Source organism: Scardinius erythrophthalmus (genome assembly GCF_964197995.2).
Source record: "Scardinius erythrophthalmus genome assembly, chromosome: 7".
In the NCBI taxonomy this organism is placed as follows: Eukaryota; Metazoa; Chordata; class Actinopteri; order Cypriniformes; family Leuciscidae; genus Scardinius; species Scardinius erythrophthalmus.
Window position 1 is genome coordinate 24,997,530 of NC_138227.1, and position 21,659 is coordinate 25,019,188.

The window sequence follows — 21,659 nt, forward strand, 5'->3', positions numbered from 1 at the left end:
CATAAAAAAGCAATTAACACAAGAAGTGCCAGTAATACAAAGTTTCAGTCATTGTTCAAAATAAGATGGAACAGGAAGGGATTAAAGAATAATGAGGGTCGCTGTGATTTTGCCAAGCAAGACATGTTCCTGGATCAGCATATTTTGTCAACATTCCTGTCCAGAAATTCCTAACCTCTAAACCAACTTCTCCTTAAAATCAGATGGAAATGACAGGTGAATAACACTAATGTAGAAGCTCCTAACCCTGGTTGTAAACCTAAACTTGACATAAACTGTAAACTTGTCCCTTAAATCTGATTGGTTGATTGGAATGTTGTTCCAGGATCAACAACGATGTTGATCCAGGAACATGTTGGTGAAATCGTGTTCACCCTATCGGGATTGGGTTGGGTATTCCACCAGCGAGGAACAGTGAATGAAAACAGCCTTGAGAGTGATTTTTTGCCTATCTGGGCTGGAAGCATGAGCCACGGCTTACTTACCGATCGCAGGCGTCTGGAGGGATGTAGATTCGTATGAGAGAGTGGAGGTAGGAGGGTGCAGAGCCCGTGGCTGTTCAAGCACCAATGACTTGAACTTGATGCGAGCTGCAACCTGAAGCCAGTGCAGAGAGATAAACAGAGGAGTGACATGGGGTCTCTTGGGCTCATTAAGACAAGGCGTGCCACTGCGTTTTGAATCATTTGCTGGGGTTTGATTGCACATGTTGGAAGTCCAGCCAGAAGAGCATTGCAATAGTCCAGCTTATAAATGACAAGGGCATGGAAGTGTTGCATGCTCTGTAGGAAGGGCCTGATCTTCCAAATGTTGTGCAAAGCAAACCTGAATTATCATGCTGTTTTTGCAATGTGATCCTTAAAGGTCAGATGATCATCAAAGATTGCCCCAAGATTCCTGGCTGAACTGCAGGATTATCGTTGAAGAACCTAGCTGGATGTTAAACTGGTGCTGTACTGACTGAATGGCTGGGAAGATGAGAAGCTTTGTATTAGCTTGTTAAGTGGGATGTTCTTTCATCCAAGATGTCTGAAAAAATTTAACATTTCCATGGACCCCCTAACACTCCCTTGCAACCACTGGGTGTCCCCAGGAGGACCCACTTTAATGTTTAACATTTACTTAGTTTAAAATTTGGTTTAAAATATTTAGTTTAATATTAGTTTATTTTTATACAAATATATCTCATTAAAAATAATAATAATAATAATAAAATAGCTAACTATTAGGCCTATTATTAAGTACAAAAAGTTGAACAAAATTTTAATTATTTAAACAAAATTGTTGTTATCATTATTATTGTTGTTATTATTTTATTACCTTTAGTACCTCGCGTGTGTGGTGCGGCTTCAGGACTTTTATTTTAACTTTCCAGCAGCCATGGATGGCTGAGTTTTGTTGTGTGTTGTTTCACACACCCTCTCTCATGTAAATACAGTGCACAGTTCGTGATGTTACAGGATATTTTTGTCTCCACTAATTGTTGAACACCACAGAGGCTTTGAGACTGCGGAAGCGAAGACAAACGAAGTTTGTACGAGGTAGTTTTAATACTGTTTTAAACGTATTCACGTTTGATTTTGTCATTGTTGCATTATTTTAGATATTTAAGTATGTAAAGTGATATAAGAAGTGCTTTTATTTCATAATATTGCATGCAGCATTTGAAATTGTATATAATCCTGACGTCATACTCTTGACTTCACAATATTATGACGGAAACATTATCTTACGATGCATTTTGATGCACATGATGAGATGCAGAACAGGTTCATGAGATAACATGTTCTTACGACTGACAGGTTGGCGAAGATGGAGGAAGATTTGTCACGTGCTTTGAATTCTGTCACCCTGGAGCCTAAAGACAGTAAAATGGACACTTTTGGGTAAATATTCTTATTTTTAATTTAGCACATGACTCATTTAATTTCATTTTGACTCTCTTATCAAAAGTTATTGATATTGTATTTTGCTATTGCAAGTGGCTTGAAGAATCAAGAATCACCCCATCTGGAGTTTATATCTATAACCTTTGGATTTCCATCAAAATCTTTTATCACTAAGCCACAAAATTATACTTTTATCATATATTCTCATTATGTGAATGCACAGATATTGGTAAACAATGATCCATTTAGAGTTTCTTTAGAGCACAAACATGTATTATAATCATAGATGTTGAAATTTTGTCGCATGATTGTCGATTAAAGACCTCAAGCGCTTTTTATGTTTCAACATCCAGAATTCTCAGACAAGGTGAACAGTTTAGTCTCTTGTTTACTGAAATGGTGAAAGAATAAAGCAGGGATAAGCACTATAGGATTAGCTTTCTCAACACACGTACATGTGGGGGTTTCAGTTGGTAATGGAAAACCAAATCGTTTTACAGTTCTATAATTTGGCCACTAGTTTCGGATTTAAATATGCAAATGCTTAAGAGTCTATGTCTCTTGTAGATTATTTTTGGAGTGATTATTATGTTTCTAGCCTGTTATATGTTTGGCAACAGTTCTTCTAACCCTAATTGATGGAGTGTGTAACTTTTCATTTCTTAAACAGCCATGTAGGAAGACACATCATGGCCATATTCCAGGATCACAATGTCAAGATTAATCTTGCTCAAATTGTGAAAGAATGGTTGGGAGGGAGCATGAAGAATCATTTTCACACATGAATTGGTCCAGACATTAAATTCATTGAAAGTCTTTGGGATGTGCTAGAGGAGACTTACAAGATACAAGATCTTGACCAAAATTGATGCACCTCTTGATGGAAATAACATCAAAACATTTATTTCCATACAGAGTTGCATTGATATTTGGTCACAAATTTTGTATTGACTGCAAGAGTCAAGAACTCTGTAAACTTAATTGTACACTGTATATAATTAAGAGCGGGTATTCCATCTTTCACACCAGCGCCATCTTTGAGGTTGTGAGGAATAGACATGCATCCCTTCAATGCATTGTACTGTTATTTAATGTGTTTTTGGATGACGAAACACTGCAAAGAGTCAAGTTTTCTGTTCATTTGGGAGATTTCAGATGCAGTTCAGTTGCAACAATACCTCCATTGCATTGGGTAAATGCAGCATTGAGGTTTCCACTTGTTTAAATTGAATGTGTTGGAGTGGGCCATGTAAGCCCTTGATAAACCAGATTAGGATTTTAATCTAAAAGTCCGCCTACGCTTCCACCTCCTTCTACTCCCCCCTACAGCCTATATCTCACACTTTACTGTATGAATAATTTCTGGAATAACTACCTTTGCTTCCCTGGTGCTCAAGACGAAATACCTGTCAAGACAATTGAGTGCTATTTACACGTGACCAGCATGGAGGAAATAGCTGATTATTTGAATGAAAAGCTGGGAGTGCGCTAAACTGCACGCGCAGGTGGTTAAAACGTTAGATGGGGCTTTTCTCGTCTGCTGGCAGATTGCGGGCCGACCTAAGAAAGACCAGTTCAGGTTTTGTCTTTCACTTCTCTTGTTGTCGTGTCTGGCAGATCTAAACCTGACTGCTGGTTTCTAGTTTGGTTTTGTGGCAACTGAACACCTTGTCTCTGTTTTTCCAGAGAGGATCTTGTTTCGTCAGTGATCTTCAGGGATGAGATATTTTGAACTTTAGATTTCAGTCTGTAGTTCTTAAAAATAGTTTGACGGATCGAGATGTTTAAGATGTTAATCTGCAATTTGATATGCTTAAAATTGCTCGGACCAATTAGTTGAAATGGTGTTATTGTTAATCTGAGCAGTTATGTGAGGAAAGCATGGAGATTTACTTGGAGGTTTTCCAAACGGATTACACAAGGAGAAGGAATTAACTATTATTTTACTGAACTGAACACATCTTTCTTTCTTATACCCACAGGCTGTATGTCGTCACGTGGAACGTGGGCACAGCTGAGCCTCCTGAAGATGTGAACTCTCTGCTTCAGCTCAGCTCCCCGAAGAAACCCGACCTCTATGTGATCGGGTGAGTTTTTATATCTTGAGGTCTGCGGACCCACATAAAGTAAACAATTATAGGTATCTGACCTCATACTGTAAGTATGTGGTCTGAATGTCCTAATGACTGTGATGCTGCTCTCGTTCAGTCTCCAGGAAGTGAAGGCTGCACCTCTCAAGTTTGTCACAGATCTGGCCTTCGAGGACTCCTGGAGTCAGCTCTTCATGAGCACTCTGGCCCCTTTGGGTTATATCAAGGTGCTGATTGTGTCCGCCTCATACTAACATGCTTTTGTTCATAAGCTAATCATGTGATTCACTATGAACCAGTGGATGATTGGTTTCTTAGTCACTGAGCAAAAAAAAAAAAAAAATATATATATATATACACACATACACACAAAAACTTTAATTAAATATTGAATTATATAATTATCATGAATTTATATCAAATTAATAAAAATAATTAATAGCTACAATTAACCGTTTATATATTTATCTATATATTAAATATAAATCAGATTATAAATATAAATTCAGAATATATATCAGATTGTAATTCATATAATTAATAAGTAAGACAGATTCCTTGAAGGACTACCGTCCTATTGCCTTGACCTCTTTAGTTATGAAGGCTTTTGAAAAAGAGATCAAGAAGTATATAATGACAGTTGCTGGACCAGTCTTAGATCCGTTGCAGTTTGCATATCGTGCTGGTAGATCGTAGATGATGCAAAACTGTTTTTAGTAAATGCTCTTTGTCGTCATCTGGAAAATAGTGGGGCTTTTGTGCGGCTTTTGTTTGTGGACTTCTCGTCTGCATTAAATTTTCTGCAACCTGTTATTTTAGGGCGAAAACTTGTTAATCAGTTTAATTTTAATCATGGTTTAGTCTCATGGATCATGATTTTTTTTAACAGACAGGCAACAGAGGAATGGGGCTTTATCGGATATAGTAAATATTTCTACAGGTACACCACAAGGATGTGTGCTTTCTCCTATTTTGTTTATATTATATACAGATGATTGTCAGAGTTTACAAGATAATAGTTATTTGGTAAAATATACATATGAAACTGTGTTGCTTTCCTTGCTTTCACATTCAAATCAGGAAACATGGTTCGGTTTTGTACGATTTAATTTCTTGGTGTAGTAGTATGAAACTAGATCTGAATGTGTCAAAAACTAAAGAGATAGATAGATGATAATTTAATTTTAGTAGGAGAACACTGTCTGGCACTTCAACCTGTGGTCGTTAATGGCACACAGGGGGATAACGTTTTCTGATAACAGGTTAAAGTTTGACCAAAATTCTAATGCAATTATTAAAAAGTCACACCAAAGATTGTCTGTGCTGAGGAAGCTTAATTCTTTCAATGTACAGAGAGTTGTTCTCAGGTCATTTTACTATTCATTTGTTGAAAGTATGTTGTCTTTCTCTTGTATTTGTTGGTTTTCATCACTGTCTACAAAGAACAAAAATGGGTGTTCCCTTAAGAAGTCTTACATCTTATTATGAACAGCAAATGTTGTGGATGGCTCACAAAATAATAGGAGAGAGAACACACCTGTTGCACTTGGACTTTGAGTGGATGCTCCTGGGGCGATGTTTAAGGACAATCAGATGTTCTACAAATCGCTATAAATTTACTTTTGTGCCTGAAGCAATTCGTTTATGTAATAAATTTAGTTGATTGTCATTGTTATTATTATTTTACCCCCCCCCCTTTTTTTTCTCTGTCTCTCACTTATTATTATTATTTTATGTATTTTTGTGTAGTTTTGAGTCTTTGAATGTATGTGTTAAGTGTTATATGTGAATCACCATGACAGTTTAAACTAATTGCCCCATGGGGATTAATAAAGCTCTAAACTAAAATATAATTTAGATAATTTTAACTGTTGGCCAAAATATGGAACTGAAAAAAATGTTTGGTTTTCCATTTGACTGAACAACTGAAACCCCCACATGAACAGAACTTGAATCTTGAAAAGAAAAATGCAATAAATAAATATTCTTGCAAATTTATAATATAGGCTATATATAAATAGTGAAAAGAGTGCACACTTTATAATTATGTTGTCTAATTTCCTGTTTTACTGTGGCCCATTCAGGTGTCCTCCATACGGATGCAGGGTCTACTCTTGCTTTTCTTTTCCAAGCTGGAACACGTCCCCTTTATCAGAGACATTCAGGTCACTTACACCCGCACAGGACTCTACGGCTACTGGGTAAGACCATGGAAATGCAAATACTTCAGCAAGCAGCTCTTGATATACTTACTGAAAATTGCATCTTAATTTCATCTTAATTCTCTTCAAATGAAAGGGTAATAAAGGAGGCGTGTCTATCCGTCTGTCCCTCTACGGTCACATGCTCTGCTTCCTGAACTGTCACCTCACTGCTCACATGAACTACGCCTCTCAGAGGGTGGATGAGTTTGAGTATATCCTGGATGCTCAGACCTTTGACACCAAAAATGCACCACGCATTTTGGACCACAAGTCAGTCCATCATGAACTTTTTATAATATAAATAATAGCGCATAAAAAGCATACTGTATATTTCTTAAGCTTTACCTTCTTATTTTGCATATTCTTTTGATTATGTTCTTATAATCGATTTTATTGATTGGCATGATTCCGTATCATTTATGTATTGCTGTTTATTGCATATGAATTCTCTCACCTCATTCTCTAGGGTTGTGTTCTGGTTTGGGGATTTGAATTTTCGTATCGAGGAACATGGTATGCTCTTTGTAAGGAACTGCCTCACCAGCCAGCGTTTCAGTCTACTTTGGCCTAAAGATCAGGTACTGATCACTCTTGAATCTTTATTAGTGACATAAATTATTTGACACTTTATTTTAGATGTAGTAACGATGTCTATACATGTAAATTTAACATGTATTAATGTATGAATCCTTCATTTGCAGGTCCAGAATTAGTAACATAATTTGCATTATGTTTTTTTTTGCATCTGTGCATGTCAATATCTCCCCAGCTCACCATGATGAAACAGAAGGAAGCTATTTTGCAGAAGTTTGAAGAGGGACCTCTGGACTTTCAGCCCACCTATAAATTTGATTTGCACTCGGATAACTACGACACAAGGTAAATGAACAACTTCTTTCAATATATCCTGCAGTATAGGGCTGTCATGATTATTGATTAATTGTACGATTGTGGTTATTCTGTCTAATCACAGTTATTTGAGATAAGCGCAATAATTGTGCAGTTCAAATTTCAGTTACATTTTGTAAATGAAGTTTAGTAAAGTAAAGAATAAAGAAAATAAAAACACTGTTATTAAGTACACAAAGTTAGTTGAAGGTCTTCCTTTATATGAAATGAAGGCTTGTGTGTTTAATCAGACTGCATTGATAATATAATAATTCATTTTCACAGCATTAAAGTAAATCATATGTGCTAATATTAATATATTTTGTATTATACAGTTCAAAGTAAAGAAAAGTAGTCTTACACAAGTGACATGAACAAAACAGAATTAAATCATTAATCGCTATTATTTGTATGACATTGCATTGTCATTATTTTTGTGAGTCATTGGTTTTTAAGGTTAACATTAAATTAAAATGTCTTAATGCACATTCCTAGTCTTATTAAAATAAAGTCCTATAAGGATAAAATCAAGTCCTGCTAATTTTTTCCCATTTTTGAATATTTTGTTTTACTAAGAAATAGATTTTGATGATTAAAATCATCAATTAGATTATTATATTGAACTATTAGAATGGATTTCATGTTGACTTTAAGCTGTGAAGGAAACGGTAATCACTACAATATCCTGAATCTCCCTCAGCTCCTCTGTCAGATGTTCACACGTGCTCTCTTTTCACCCCTGCAGGGTACAGAAGACATGGTTTGGTTTTAAGTAAGCTTTAAATTCCCCATGTGCTTCTTAACTTGAACCTTCCTCCCCTGCTTGTCTAAGCCTTCTGTCAGCATTCCTTGAATTTTTTCATAATTGTAGTAGCATATCCATCAGAGAACAGAAATCCTTTTTTTTTTTTTTTTGCTCAAGAGCTGCTAGACCTCATCCACACTTTAATGCAGACCAGTGCATTGTGTGCCACCCATCCCGTCCTATAACACCCATTCATCTACTGCTGAAATGAAGCACCAGAAATAAAATATTATTAACATCCATATACATCCAGTCTGTGTTCGGACTTAGTTGGTGTTATGTGTTGCAAAGAGTTTTCAAGTATCAGTCATGTTATCTATGTTTCTATGCTGTCATTTATAGTAGCTGTTCAGATACTTGCATGTGGACGTCTCGGCTCACTTTAGTGAAAATGCTTTTAAAAAAAGCATTTAAATTCTGATATATATATATATATATATATATATATATTCTTTATATATATGTCTTTCTCTATATATTATAGCCTGTAATATAGACAATTATATATATATATTTTATATATATGTGTATATATATACTGTGTATATATATACTGTATAAAAATATATATAGAGCCTATTTTAATAGAAATTGTTATTAGAATTATTTTCTATTAAATGTTTTTTATACATTATTAAAATATGTAGTATATTAGAATATTACATTATTCAAATTGATTTTAATTATTTGTAGCACTTACAGGAATAAATCTTGTTTCAAACAACCGTGACATTTTTTTTCATAAACCTATATACTATTTTTGTTTTTTATTTGTTGCTGTTAAAATATTTTTCATAAAATCCTTTCATTTCATCACTTTCATAGTTGTAAAAGCATGCCACATAAATTCATTTTCACAAAATGAATGATGGCTGCAAAGAAAGATACGCCAATGTTCTTCCAATTGAACAAATCAGGAAAAGGGATTCAAATCCACAAGTTTTTTCTATTATATATTTGATGTAATATTGTTTTCCTCTCCTTGTGATTGGCTAGTGGTAAGAAACGCAAGCCTGCGTGGTGTGACCGGATCCTCTGGCGAGTGAAGCCCACGTCCTCGCCTCCGGAGGACACTCAAGAAGACAATGAAGATGAGCCAGAGAAACGACTGGAGGGGGAAGATGACGATGAGTTCCCTCTGAAAATGACCCAGGAGTATTACACGAGTAAAATGGAGTATGGCGTTAGCGATCATAAGCCTGTCATTGGCATCTTCCGCTTGGAGGTGAGGAATCACTGAGTTTGTCTAAAACAATAGTCATTAACCCATTGTGCTATAAAATAAAATACTACAAGAATGACCATTTGTTAATCTGTTATCAGCTGAGAAAGATGTACGAGACGCCTCTGGTGCAGCTCTGTGCTGAAGGAGAGTGGAGTGCAGACTTCGACGCCCTCATAACCTACAGACTTCTTCAGTCCTTTCCCTCCAGTGCCTGGGACTGGATCGGTTTATATAAGGTGAGAGAGGTTCCCAAAATGTGCTCTGTTCTGATGGGGTCACAGACTGCAGGTCAAACAAATGCATATTATAAAAGTATATTATTGTGTATTGTTACAACAGTAATAGTAAAATATTGTGAACTAGATTTTATCCAGGGTTTCTTTCATATAGGACTTGTGTTTGTCACTTCACAGGTTGGTTTTAAAAGCATTTCAGACTATATAACGTACACTTGGGTGAAGGATGACCAGGTGTCTTTCAATGATGAGCTCTTTCAGGTTTGTAGCATTTACTGTCAGCGTTTCTTGTTAAATAAAGATTTTTTTTCTTCACATTATCAACTGAGTAGATTAGGTAATTATATTGTCTTTTTTTCACAGGTTTATGTGAACAAAGATGAAATTCCAGTTCGTGGGGGAGAATGTGTGCTGTGCTATTATAGCAGCAACCTGCAGTGCATTGTGGGTATTAGTCAACCTTTCAGGGTGAGTAAAATTTTACTTCTATATTTTGCTATAATCATAATCAGTGTTGGGTAAATTACTCTAAAAAAGTCTAATTAATTACTAGCTATTAATTACATTTTCAACAGTGGAATTATTACTGTACCAATTACTCTCTCTATAAGTACAGCATTACTTATTTCTAATTACTTTCTTAATCCCATAAAAAAAAAAACTCGACCATTTGAACAATACAAGGATAGACGTGAATCTGCTCTTTAAATTCTTTCAAATAAGTTATATAAAATTGCATACATTTTTCTTGAACTGACCAAAGTTTTTAAAGGGAGAAGGTTAAATTATAAGGATACATTTTATCATTAGATGTTAAATCCTATTTTGTTTCATATAGAATCGTTCTATAGTCTATACAGTATTTAATGCAATTACATCAGAAGTAACTGTAATTAAATCACAGAGAAATTTAGAGTAATCTCTTACTTTGCTTTGTACAGAGCCCCTGAGGGGACCTTTGCAAAAAAAAAAATAATACGGACTTTCGCGTGCGCACGAGAAAGTTTTGCGTGCTCACGCGTTACAATTTCCGGTTTGGTTATAGTGTCATTACTACAAATGTGGGAAAAGGGATGAGATGAGAGTGTGCTTGGAGCATGCCTCCAGAGATTTGTCTTATTATAGGGAGTTTGCATTTGAGATTGTTTGTGGACTGTGCTTTACTGTAAGAAAAAAAAGCATGGATATCACTTAAATGAATATCAGGTCCCACATAATGGATTACATAATCAGAGAGTAGCCTATTTCTTTTCGTTTTGAATTGTTTCGTTTAAAGACATTTCCAGCTTTCTTCAGATGTATTTCTCATGTATGTGAGGCATACACTGAGTTTCGGTTAATTTATGATGAGATGCGCTCCAGTTCATGTGCAATGCAAGTGACCGTGGCGCGCCGGCGCCTCCATGATTATATTGTCTGCTATATATTTGCTTCTTATTTATTAAATACAGACAATTGGTTGATGAAAAATTTATTAAAATTAAGATACAATTTATACAAAATGAAATTCACTTTAATGAAATGCTTTCTACAAAACAAAACTTAATTAAGTGGTCCATCTCAAATGCAAACTCCCTATAATAAGACAAATCTCTGGAGGTATGCTCCAAGCACACTCTCATCTCATCCCTTTTCCCACATTTGTAGTAATGACACTATAACCAAACCGGAAATTGTAACGCGTGAGCACGCGAAAGTTTTGCGTGAGCACGCGAAAGTCCGTATTATTTTGTTTTTTGCAAAGGTCCCCTCAGGGGCTCCGTAGCTTTGTTGTCAAGGTAAAAGTAATTAAATTACAGTGATTAATTTCTAGTAATGCATTACACCCAAAATTGCACATTATTTAAATGTTTAATTTTATTTATGGTTACATATAATCACCAGATATAATATATAAATATAATTTATTTACGGTAATATATACATATGGCTACTCCAGCTTTTATGCAAGTAATTATTTTTAATCACCAGCCAAATAATTGCATATTTTTCCGGTTTATCACTGTAAAGCTGATTTGAAACAATCTGTATTGTATAAAGTGCTATAGAAATAAATTTGACTTGACACTGTTATGGCTGTATGTTTTGAAAGGCATATTTTCAGTTGGCTTCAGTGTTTTCAAATGATTCAAAAATCAAATGAATGTTCACTTCAGGTGCAGGGATCCAGAGTGGCGATTGAAGAGGGGTTAGTGTCTGAAAATATCAATGGACTTGATGAAACGGTTGCCAGTTAAGACCCAGACCAAGATGTCAAACCAAACTTTACCTGTGGATTTAAGCAAGTGCAATTTTAATCCAAAATTTGAGCTTTTATTGGTATGTGATACAGTAACTACAATGGTTTTTTTTTTTTTTTTTTTTTCTGTTTTTCTTTTAACCAAGAAATATTATAAATCGCGGCCAGTATATTTTGAATTGCAGCCAGTTGGTGGGACCTGTCCCAAATAGATTGTGGTATTCTAAGTAAGCACATTTAAATTGGTACTGAATTTATTGAAATGGATTCAAAAACAGTTGTTACAAATTAAGAAAAGCAAACCAGTAATGTAATTTAACTATTTAATTAATGAATTCACACCACAGCCTTACTATTACCACATTCCTTGTCTGCATTTAACTTGTAATATATTTTCAAACAAATGTTTTATAAGTCCACTGTACATCAAAATGTCAATGTTTTCTGTTACCGCTTACGCTGCCCTTGTTTTCTCATTCCATTCCAAATTAATGCAGACTGTTACACTGTCAGGAAAAGGCTGCTTTTGCACAATATATTTGAGATCTTTTATGGCACATGTTTACTTTGTTGATCTATTTATGACTGTAACTCATACTGAAGTGGTATTATTATATTATTTGTGTCTCACTGAAATTGAGTGCGAATAACTGAAGGATGTGATGTAAATACTTTGACCAATTCTATTTTTGTGGTCAGTACAATTTGATATTATTTTCATGTTTAAAGTATAAACCGATTAACCGATAGTGCTTGTACGTATAGGCGAACCAAATATGCACTTTTTTGGCTTGAGAATGTGTTTTTGTTTTAATGTTAGACTAATGCTAATGTATAAATAGAATACATTTGTATTAAATTTTACTGTATAAAAGGTAAAAGACTGTAAGAAACCAATTTCTCTTCTCTGTAAACAAAGAGTTTATTTTCTAAACAACTACGTAAATGCATACTGATGACATAAATAAATGTTATTTAAATAAAAAAAAAGTCTTGTTAATTTTAATAATGAAAATAATAATAAAAAACATGGTTGTGAGGGATAAACGTCTATTTCTTTTTTAAATCTTATTTGCTTGTTTCTTTTTTATTTTGAGTATGTCAGATGGGAAATTTTTGCGAATATGTAAATTGTTTTGTCATTGTTGATCGACATTTAGATACACAGTAGTACAATAACACCATCTCTGGTACAATCCATTCACTCAAAGCATATATATACATAAGTATGTGTGTGTGTGTGTGTGTGTGTGTGTGTGTGTGTGTGTGTGGCATCTACCACCCCCTAGCGTTGAAACGGTTATGTTGCCATAGTAACCCTGTGTTTACTTGCCGGCAGAGTGTCCGCACTGCAGTCCTGTTTTATAGTGATTTGAATTCATATCTGACAGGTAAGACACCTTATTTTCACTTAATGCTTTAATTCTAACTATTTATAATGTGTATCTTATTTAAAACACTGAATAGATTGTTTAAGACAAGAATTGATGGAGAAAAATGTTTGTTTTATAACAGGGAACTGATATCCTATGGTTATATTATACATCTGAATTTGGTCACACTTTAGATTAGGGTCCAATTCTCACTATTAACTACAACTTTTGCCTCAATAAACTCCTATTTGCTGCTTATTAATAGTAAGGTAGTTGTTAAGTAGGATTAAGGGATGTAGAATAAGGTTATGCAGAATAAGACATTAATATGTGCTTTATAAGTACTAACGTTAATAAACAGCCAATATCCTAGTAATATGTTATTAAGCACCTAGTTGATAGTGAGAATTGGACCCTAAACTAAAGTGTTACCCTGAATTTTTGTTTGTAATATATTGTAGTGTTAGTTGTTTTTTGGTAACAGTATGACTTTAATACAAGTGTTTAAAACGCTATTTGATATTAGTTATTATAGTCTAGTAATTATAAAACAATGACCTAAATTATTTAAAAACCAAAGAATGACTTTGTCTCATTAGAAAAATGTCTAGGCTGATGGGACCCCCTGATAAGTTTCTGCCATCCGAGTGGAAGCATGCAAATCAGGTGCATTTCAGGAGTTCGGAGGCAGAACGAGCGCACTCAGAGAAACTGACAGCAGAGTGTCAGAGACTCATAGAGGAGAGCAACAAATCTACCAAACACATGCAACAGGATGCACAAAAGAAGCTGGGTATGCAACGCTCAAAATGCATGAAACTGGAGGCCTTGCATTAGATGTGCAGTAATGTTAAGACAGGAAGTGTAATGATGACACTTGACTGTTTAAAGATAAGTGATAGAAATGATGAAAAGAGGAAGTTATTTCAGATAGGGTTATGTTGATTTCCTTGATAAAGACATGTAACGTTAGTTGTTAAACTGTTCTAGCCTGCTTCTTCTTCAGAGCAGAGAATCCTGGACGTTAAATTCTGGAGGCAGGAACTGGAGAATAAGTTTGAGGAGATGGTGCAGGAGATCGAGACCCTCATCATCTTCAAGAGCCGTGTGGGAAAGGCCTTGGAGGGCTGCTCTCAGCCTTATCAAGTGACTTTGCAATGTCTGACTGAGAGGTACTTCTAACCGTAGAGCACAACCAGAGGACAATTACTAAAATCAAGTGTTGAACTACATGACCAAATTGATCAAAAGTGACGGTAAAAACTTTTACATATTTCAAATAAAAGAACCCTGAAAAAAAGTATCACGTTTTCCACAAAAAAAATATTAAGCAGCACAAATGTTTTCAACATTGATAATAGTAAGAAATGTTTCTTGAGAAGCAAATCATCATATTAGAATGATTTCTGAAGGATCATGTGACATGTGACAGAGTTATGATCCTGAAAATTCAGCTTTACCATCACAGGAATAAATGACATTTAAAAGTATAATAAAATAAAAATCAGTTATTTTTAAATTGTAATAATATTTAACTGTATTTTTGATAAATGCATAGCCTTGAGCATACGAGTTTCAAAAACATTAAAAAGTCTAGTGACCCCAATTTTTGAATGATAGTGTAATCCTAAATTAGGGGTGGTTAATTTGGCTTATAATTTACTAACCACCCCTATTTTAGGATTAGGCCAACATCATTCATTACAGTTCAAACCTTTCACAAAAGGTCTCATTGGTTGCCTAATCATGTGATATTTACGGGACATCCTCAGAGAGAAGCGTGTGGCGATTGACCTGGTGCATGATGGGGTGGAAGAGGAACTGTTGAAGGAGAAGGAGGTGATTGAGGGTGTGATGGTTCTTCTACAGCGAACACTGGAGCAGATCAACGAGCAGATCAGGTCAGTGACAAAACTCCAAGGACTAACTTATAAGGAATTCAATTGTCCTTGATATTTCTGTCTCTCAAACCTGTAAACATTACAAATTATATAATAAAACAATTTATTTTTCAATGACAATAATAAGAATTCAATAAATAATAATTTAATAAAACCTCTAGATAGTAGTCCTATCTACTTCGAGTGAAACTAAACGAGCCAATGCACATTGGCATGCGATAATTGCACCAGCTGCCGTGCATCGCGACGCGAGCATATAATGAGCAGCAGGTGCCTCGCATCCTTGTTTTTCCGCTGAGGAGCCGAACCTGTGACTCGGCCGTACAGCGGAAGCTCAGCAACTGTGGCGAGGGGACTCACGTTACCATACGTAACCGAGACGTTCCCCTTCATCAGCTCACTATGACGTGAGTCAGTAGTGATTCTGACGAATGGGGATGTCTACCAAAACGCCATGGCTGCTGGCCCTTTCAGCGCTCCGCTTGAGCCTCCTGGCCTGACCAGAATGTTGGGCAGAAGTAGGAGCTCTAAGCAGAGAAGGTCAGTCACTGCTGTTCCGCAAGACCCACTCAGTGTGACTTATTGGATAACGCTGAGAAAGCGTGCCCTTGGGGAAGGGAATGCTGCGGAAGCCACATCCTACCCCGGAGGGAGGCCCCAGTTGAGGCCCCGTCCACAGACCTGAAACTGCATGCCCGTTGTACGTGGCCCGCCAGCCGGTGGCAGAGGCATCCGTGAAGACCACAGCATGCCTGGACACTTGTTCTAGGTGAACATCGGCCCTTAGAAATGAAGGGTCCGACCACGGGCTGAAGGTTTGGAGGTAGTGTGGGGTGACGTGCACCTGATACGTGCCGCTCTGCCACGCCCATCTCAGGACTCGGCCATGAAGCCAGTGCTGAAGCGGTCTCATATGAAGCAATCCGAGCGGCGTTGCTGCGGATGCCATATGCCCCAGGAGCCTCTGAAAAAGTTTCAGTGGGACCGCTGTCCTGCTCTTGATTGTACTCAAGCAGTTCAGAAGACACGGGGCAGCAGGGACAGCCCGAAGGCCAGGACTTTGTACTGATATGCCCGACCCTCGAACGCAAACCGCAGGAACGGTCTGTGTCGAGGAAGAATCGAGAAATGAAAGTACGTGTCCTTCAGGTCGATCGCTCCAAACCAATCTTAGGGACGGATACATTCGAAAATGCGCTTCTGCGTGAGCATCTTGAACGGGAGCTTGTGCAGGGCCCGATTCAAGGTTTGCAGGTCCAAGATTGGCCATAACCCACCGCCTTTCTTGGGTACAATGAAGTAGGGGCTGTATTCATATCGGCTGGAGGAACCAGCTCGATCGCGTCCTTCGCCAGACAGGTGAAGTAGATGTCCCTGAACTTGGGAGGGCGCTGGGCGAACTGAATCGCATAGCCGAGTTTGATGGTACGGATTAGTCAGCGAGACGGGCTGGGAACCGCACTTTGTCTGGGTTTTTGCCAGGTTCAGCCACAGGTGCCGCTCTTGGACCACTAACGTGAATGGTTTCGGGCAGAAAAAGGTGCCGTCCATGCTCTGGTAACCTCTTCATGCACTACCGGAAAGAAAGGCACAGAGGTGAGGCCGCCCCGAGATACCAATCGTCCAGCCGCGAAGGTTCGGGACATGGTGTAGGGTTCCACTCGAGCCTGACACTTGCGGCGGCCCAGGAAAGCATAGCTGTGGGCTCTTGGTCTGACTTGCAATGAGAACATGAGTCATCCATGAGCGCCATTTCAGCGTGCCTATAGCCCAAGCACGTGATACAGCGATCATGCCCGTCGACCGGAGTCAAACATTGGCCGCATCCAGAAACACACAATCTGAATGACACCTTGAAAAAGAAGCAGACAGATCGTGTTAGCTCATTTAGAAGTGCCCTGAGGTGCTGAAACGCACTGGGAGATAGCCGCTACACACCAGGAATGCAACCCAGTGTGAGCGCTCACTCTCAATCGTCACACCCACCGAACCGACAAAGCTGTGAAAACAGCTGTTTATGCTGAGAGAGAAGACGCAGGGAGATCGCGACCCTTGCTGTCAGCGCCGTCACACCAACACCACGAACCAGAGATTCTTCTTGGCAGAGACTCGAAGACACTCAGAAGATCTTTGCAGGAGATAAGAACAGCATACGCCGTCTGGCTCCGAAACGAAAGACAAGTATGCGAGGCACCTGCTGCTCATTATATGCTCGTGCCACGATGCACGGCAGCTGGTGCAATTATCGCATGCCAATGTGCATTGGCTCGTTTAGTTTCACTTCAAGTAGATAGGCTCTCGCAAGCGATCCCCATTCGTCAGAATCACTTCTGACTCATAGTGTCATATGAGTCATAATGAGCTGACAAAGGGGAACAATATTTTGTTTCAAATAATAAAAAATGTGTATGATGTAGCTGCTTTAAATTTAATTGCAAATTAAACGAATTGCTACATACTGTAGCAATTGATGAGTAATTCAAAAGTGTTTAAAATATGGCACTGAATCCTTGAATTATATTGTGTTGTTCAATCAAATTCTCTATATATAAACGTCAATTTACTCAAAACTAAATTGTAGTTTGTAAATTATTCCTGTGCTTTTCAGGCTTATTCGTTCAGTGAAGTACTATCTGGAAAAGGACTTGCAGGACAAATTTCAGGCCGAACGCATCGATGATTTCTGCTCTCTTCTCACCAACACATCGCCTGATTTAAAAGAAGGGAATTCAAACTTAATAAGTGTTGAGTAAGATAACATGTTTATGATACAGTATTTAAAAATCTAATTCTGTTTTATAAATATATTATCAGACTATTCAAATGTTAACAGATTTAGGTTTTCCAACTTTTTTTCCCTTTGCAAACCTATTTCCTTTACCGTTTCCAGAACTGCAGTGACTCCTGAGGAATGGGAGAGCCTCTGCAACTTAAACATTAGCAAAGCTGAGAATGAGAAGAATAACTCTCTTTCTCTGAGAGCTCTTGTGGCAAGCTTGCTAAAGCAGACGTCTGCAGACATGCGCAAACAGTATGAGGCTACGGGAAGGGCATTTGAGCTGCGCATACAGGAGACCAAAACTGCCAAAACACAGCTTGAAAACCAGCTCAATGAGGTTGGTTGCGCTTGTGAATTGAAGGGATAGTTCACCCAAGATTTTATATTCTCTCATCAATTACTTACCCTCATGCAATCCCTGATGTATATGACTTTCTTTCTTCAGATAAGCACAAACAAAGATTTTTAGGGTAATAATCAATCTCTGTGAGTCCATATAATGCCACTGAATGTGTGTCACTGAAAAACCACACACAGCAATCGTGCTGGTTATCCATACGACCCCAGTGGATGAATCTCGCAAAAGTAGTAGGTCATCCAGTTAGTTTTCGTCTACTGTTTTTCAAATACTATGTATTCGGACATACTATTCTTTTGGCGTACTGTTTTTCGCATACTATATAGTAGGGAAGTATTTGATTTCAGATGCAGTGAATGGCTTGAGTTGGTACTTCTTTTGAATAAGTAATTACGTCATGACCACTAAAAAACTATGTTCTATATAATATGAAAGTGTGTAGTATGAATGTAATCTGGACGTACTACTTTTGCCATGTTGTCAGTATCATATAGTAGTGAAGTATGCGATTTTGGATGCGGCCAATGACTTCAGAAGTTAAACGATAGGTGTGTGTGTGTGTCTCACACCACCCCATGATCGCTCGTATGACAGTAGACCAGAACACAATAATTTGTAGTTAAAAAAAGTATTTTATTTTAGTATTTAGTATACACACCTATCGTTTCACTTCAGAAGACATTGATTCATCCACTGAGGTTGTATGAATTACCAGCACGATCGCTGTGTGTGACTATGACCACCCATTCAATGGCATTATATGGACTCACAGAGATTGATTATTTTCCTAAAAATCTGAAGAAAGTAAGTCATGAGGGTGAGGAAATGATGAGGGAATTTTCATTTTTGGGTAAACTATCCCTTTAAGGCATCATAACATTATAATTAACAGTAAAAATGTATATTTACATTGAGATATGTTAAAGATTATATTTAACAGTGTCATTAAATATGTGTTTTTTTTTCAAACATCAACTTTATGCGAGTGTTAGAGGATGGCAAAGGTAATCTTAATGTAAAAATAGGGAAAATAATCATGAACAGTTAAAGAATAAATACAGAGAACAAATATTGGCAGAAATGATCAATTCAAATAATTTAATATTATAATTAATCATATTTGCTGATAATATATTGTGGATTCCTAGCTTTATACTGTAATAAGCTGGATAATTCAAAATCAAAAATGTATATTTTAAGTAAAACATTATTTATTATGACCGCCGCTAGCGTAGCTAGCGAAAGCGGTCATATAGGGATTGTCAAAGTTTTTTTTTTTTTTTTTTTCGTCACCTACTGAATTTTCCGTCAACGATACCAGGGACACCGAAGCACCGGGGAACATGAAATTTGGTGGGCATGTAGCCCCACTAGACTTTTACGGAAAAATTTCGTTTGGTCCCCGGGGGCCACTCCCCCCCCCCCGAGCTGGGGCCCCCCAAACCCCAAAAATGCAGTTTTTCCTACATAACTACCTGAACCGTGGCACCGAGGATGACGAATTTTTTATGGTATGTTGGTCTTAAGGGCCCACATCAACCTAGCCCATAATCGATTGTCAAAGTTTTTTTGTTTTTTTTTTCCCGTCATCTACTGAATTTTTCGTCAACGATACCAGGGACACCGAAGCACCGGGGAACATGAAATTTGGTGGGCATGTAGCCCCACTAGACTTTTACGGAAAAATTTCGTTTGGTCCCCGGGGGCCACTCCCCCCCCGAGCTGGGCCCCCCCAAACCCCAAAAATGCAGTTTTTCCTACATAACTACCTGAACCGTGGCACCGAGGATGAAGAAATTTTTATGGTATGTTGGTCTTAAGGGCCCACATCAACCTAGCCCATAATCACTCATTTGTGATTTACGCCCCTCCCATAAAAAATGAAAATGCAATATTATTCTACTTTAATCGCCCCTATCTTCAGTTGAGATGTTCAGAACTGCACCATATTTCATGTGTATGATTAACTTGACATCCTGGGGTATCCTCTGCTAAGTTTCGTAGAATTTCATCCATGGGGGGGTATAAAATAAATTCATTTATGTGCACATTTAGTGACTGTACACTCATCGGCCTGTAGATGGTGGTGTTGAGCGAAGGGTTGCTGGTTTAGGATGATACTGTCACACACACTGACATCCACACGCACAGACACACACCCATACACACAAATACAAATCCACATGCACAGACACAAACACACAAAAACACACGCGCACACACATGTACGCACGCACACATACACGCACAGACACACACACAGACACACACATACACAAACACACACACAGACATGCACATACTACTACTTTTTTTAGGTATATACATAAACACGCAATACAGCCAAATTGCTCCACGTCATTTATTTTTGTGGAAAGCCAGTGCAGGCCTGAGCGGCGGTCATATTTTGTACCGCCCTGCGGTACATCTAGTTAATTTACTTACTATTTAGTTTCTATTAAGTTATCTTTAGGGCTTCATTCTAGGTTTTGTTGTTGTTGTTATAATTTGACTAGTTTTATATGTCTGTGCTCTCTCAAAGCTGCTAGCAGAGACAGCAAATCAAGAAAAGAATCTGGAGGCTCTCAAAGTGGCTATCGCAGAGAAAGAAGCTCCACTGAAAGTGGCTCAGACGCGACTGTCCGCTCGCAGCCAAAGGCCCAACGTTGAGTTCTGCCACGACCCGGCTCAAATCCGACTGCTGGCAGAGGTCAAGGAGCTCGCTAACAACATCGAGAGGTAAAGGAAAGGGTTTGGATGTTACCAAACATATAACATTAATTGCATGTCCTAATATGCTAGTATGTCCCCAATAAAAGCATTTTCCCTCTATGGTTTCTGCATTAGACTAGCCGAGGCGTTCCAGCTTTCAGAGATGAAACTGAAAGACCTAGCAAGCAGCCAGTTGAGCCTGGAGGAGGAGATCCAGGTGAAGACCAACTCTCTGTACATAGATGAGGTGATCTGCCTTCAGCAACGTCAGCCTGTTGTTATTCACAACTTCTGAACAGAGCTCATGTACGACGGAAATGCCTAGTGTAGTTAATGGTGTTTCCTTTAAATCATTTTAAGTTATTTTGATGGTTTCAATACAACATGTAATGTCTTTAAAAATCCCTACTGGGATGTTTCCTCTAAGAATCTGTTTGTTGTACACAGCCCATTGAAGGAGATGTTTTGATAAAATGTCTTTAAAAAAGTGCAAAATTAAAAATACTAGTGCAAAATGCCCGTTCAAAATCTGTTTTTGTGTTTGTTTTTAGTAATTGTTGGTTTGGTGTGTTTGAGTGCTCATTGTACAATTGCACAGCAAAAGTTCAGTGACATTTTTATTTGTGCATGGTAGAAAGCACACAGTGAACTCCGAGAAAATGCTACGCTTGAGCAAACAGTTTGTGAATAGGCTACTACAAATGATGCCCGTGAAAGAGACTGAACGCATTGAATAGGATATGTTTAGTTGGTGAATAGCATAGGCTACTATTACACAGTAGCGATAACGTTAAGCGCACCAGAATGAAATATAATATTCAGAAGTAAACAGCATAGCTGACTTACAGATTCAGTTAACATCCACAAATGAATAAGCGCGTCGATTCAGGGAGCAGTGCAAAATCAGTTTTTGTGTGTGTTTTTAGTAATTGTTGGTTTGGTGTATTTGAGTGCTCATTT

The 21,659-nt window shown here is 37.6% G+C and overlaps 2 protein-coding genes across 2 annotated transcripts; both read left to right on the forward strand.

Annotated features, from left to right (window-relative positions):
- Nucleotides 1–1,383: 1,383 nt before the first annotated feature.
- inpp5ka (inositol polyphosphate-5-phosphatase Ka) lies at nucleotides 1,384–12,620 on the forward strand. The gene is made up of 13 exons (XM_081370384.1): nucleotides 1,384–1,541; nucleotides 1,803–1,886; nucleotides 3,872–3,976; nucleotides 4,098–4,206; nucleotides 6,064–6,180; nucleotides 6,278–6,453; nucleotides 6,650–6,761; nucleotides 6,953–7,062; nucleotides 8,873–9,101; nucleotides 9,200–9,337; nucleotides 9,515–9,598; nucleotides 9,701–9,805; nucleotides 11,494–12,620. Exons 2-13 carry the CDS (start codon nucleotides 1,813–1,815, stop codon nucleotides 11,572–11,574), a joined length of 1,440 nt encoding a protein of 479 aa, XP_081226510.1. The 5' UTR covers nucleotides 1,384–1,541; nucleotides 1,803–1,812; the 3' UTR covers nucleotides 11,575–12,620.
- A 932-nt stretch (nucleotides 12,621–13,552) lies between these two features.
- tekt1 (tektin 1) lies at nucleotides 13,553–21,223 on the forward strand (the record flags this gene model as incomplete). Its single annotated transcript, XM_081370424.1, has 7 exons — nucleotides 13,553–13,742; nucleotides 13,956–14,121; nucleotides 14,722–14,850; nucleotides 17,459–17,599; nucleotides 17,741–17,966; nucleotides 20,530–20,726; nucleotides 20,835–21,223. The coding sequence occupies 7 exons, from the start codon at nucleotides 13,553–13,555 to the stop codon at nucleotides 20,992–20,994; spliced, it is 1,209 nt and encodes a 402-aa protein (XP_081226550.1). The 3' UTR covers nucleotides 20,995–21,223.
- Between the last annotated feature and the right edge of the window lie 436 nt (nucleotides 21,224–21,659).

Excerpts from the sequence above, each read along its gene's own strand:
- inpp5ka (XM_081370384.1), top strand. The coding sequence starts at position 1,813 with ATGGAGGAAGATTTGTCACGTGCTTTGAATTCTGTCACCCTGGAGCCT. Across the intron at positions 6,454-6,649 it reads CCACGCATTTTGGACCACAA|GGTTGTGTTCTGGTTTGGGG; the intron begins GTCAGTCCATCA and ends CTCATTCTCTAG. Across the intron at positions 6,762-6,952 it reads TACTTTGGCCTAAAGATCAG|CTCACCATGATGAAACAGAA; the intron begins GTACTGATCACT and ends ATATCTCCCCAG.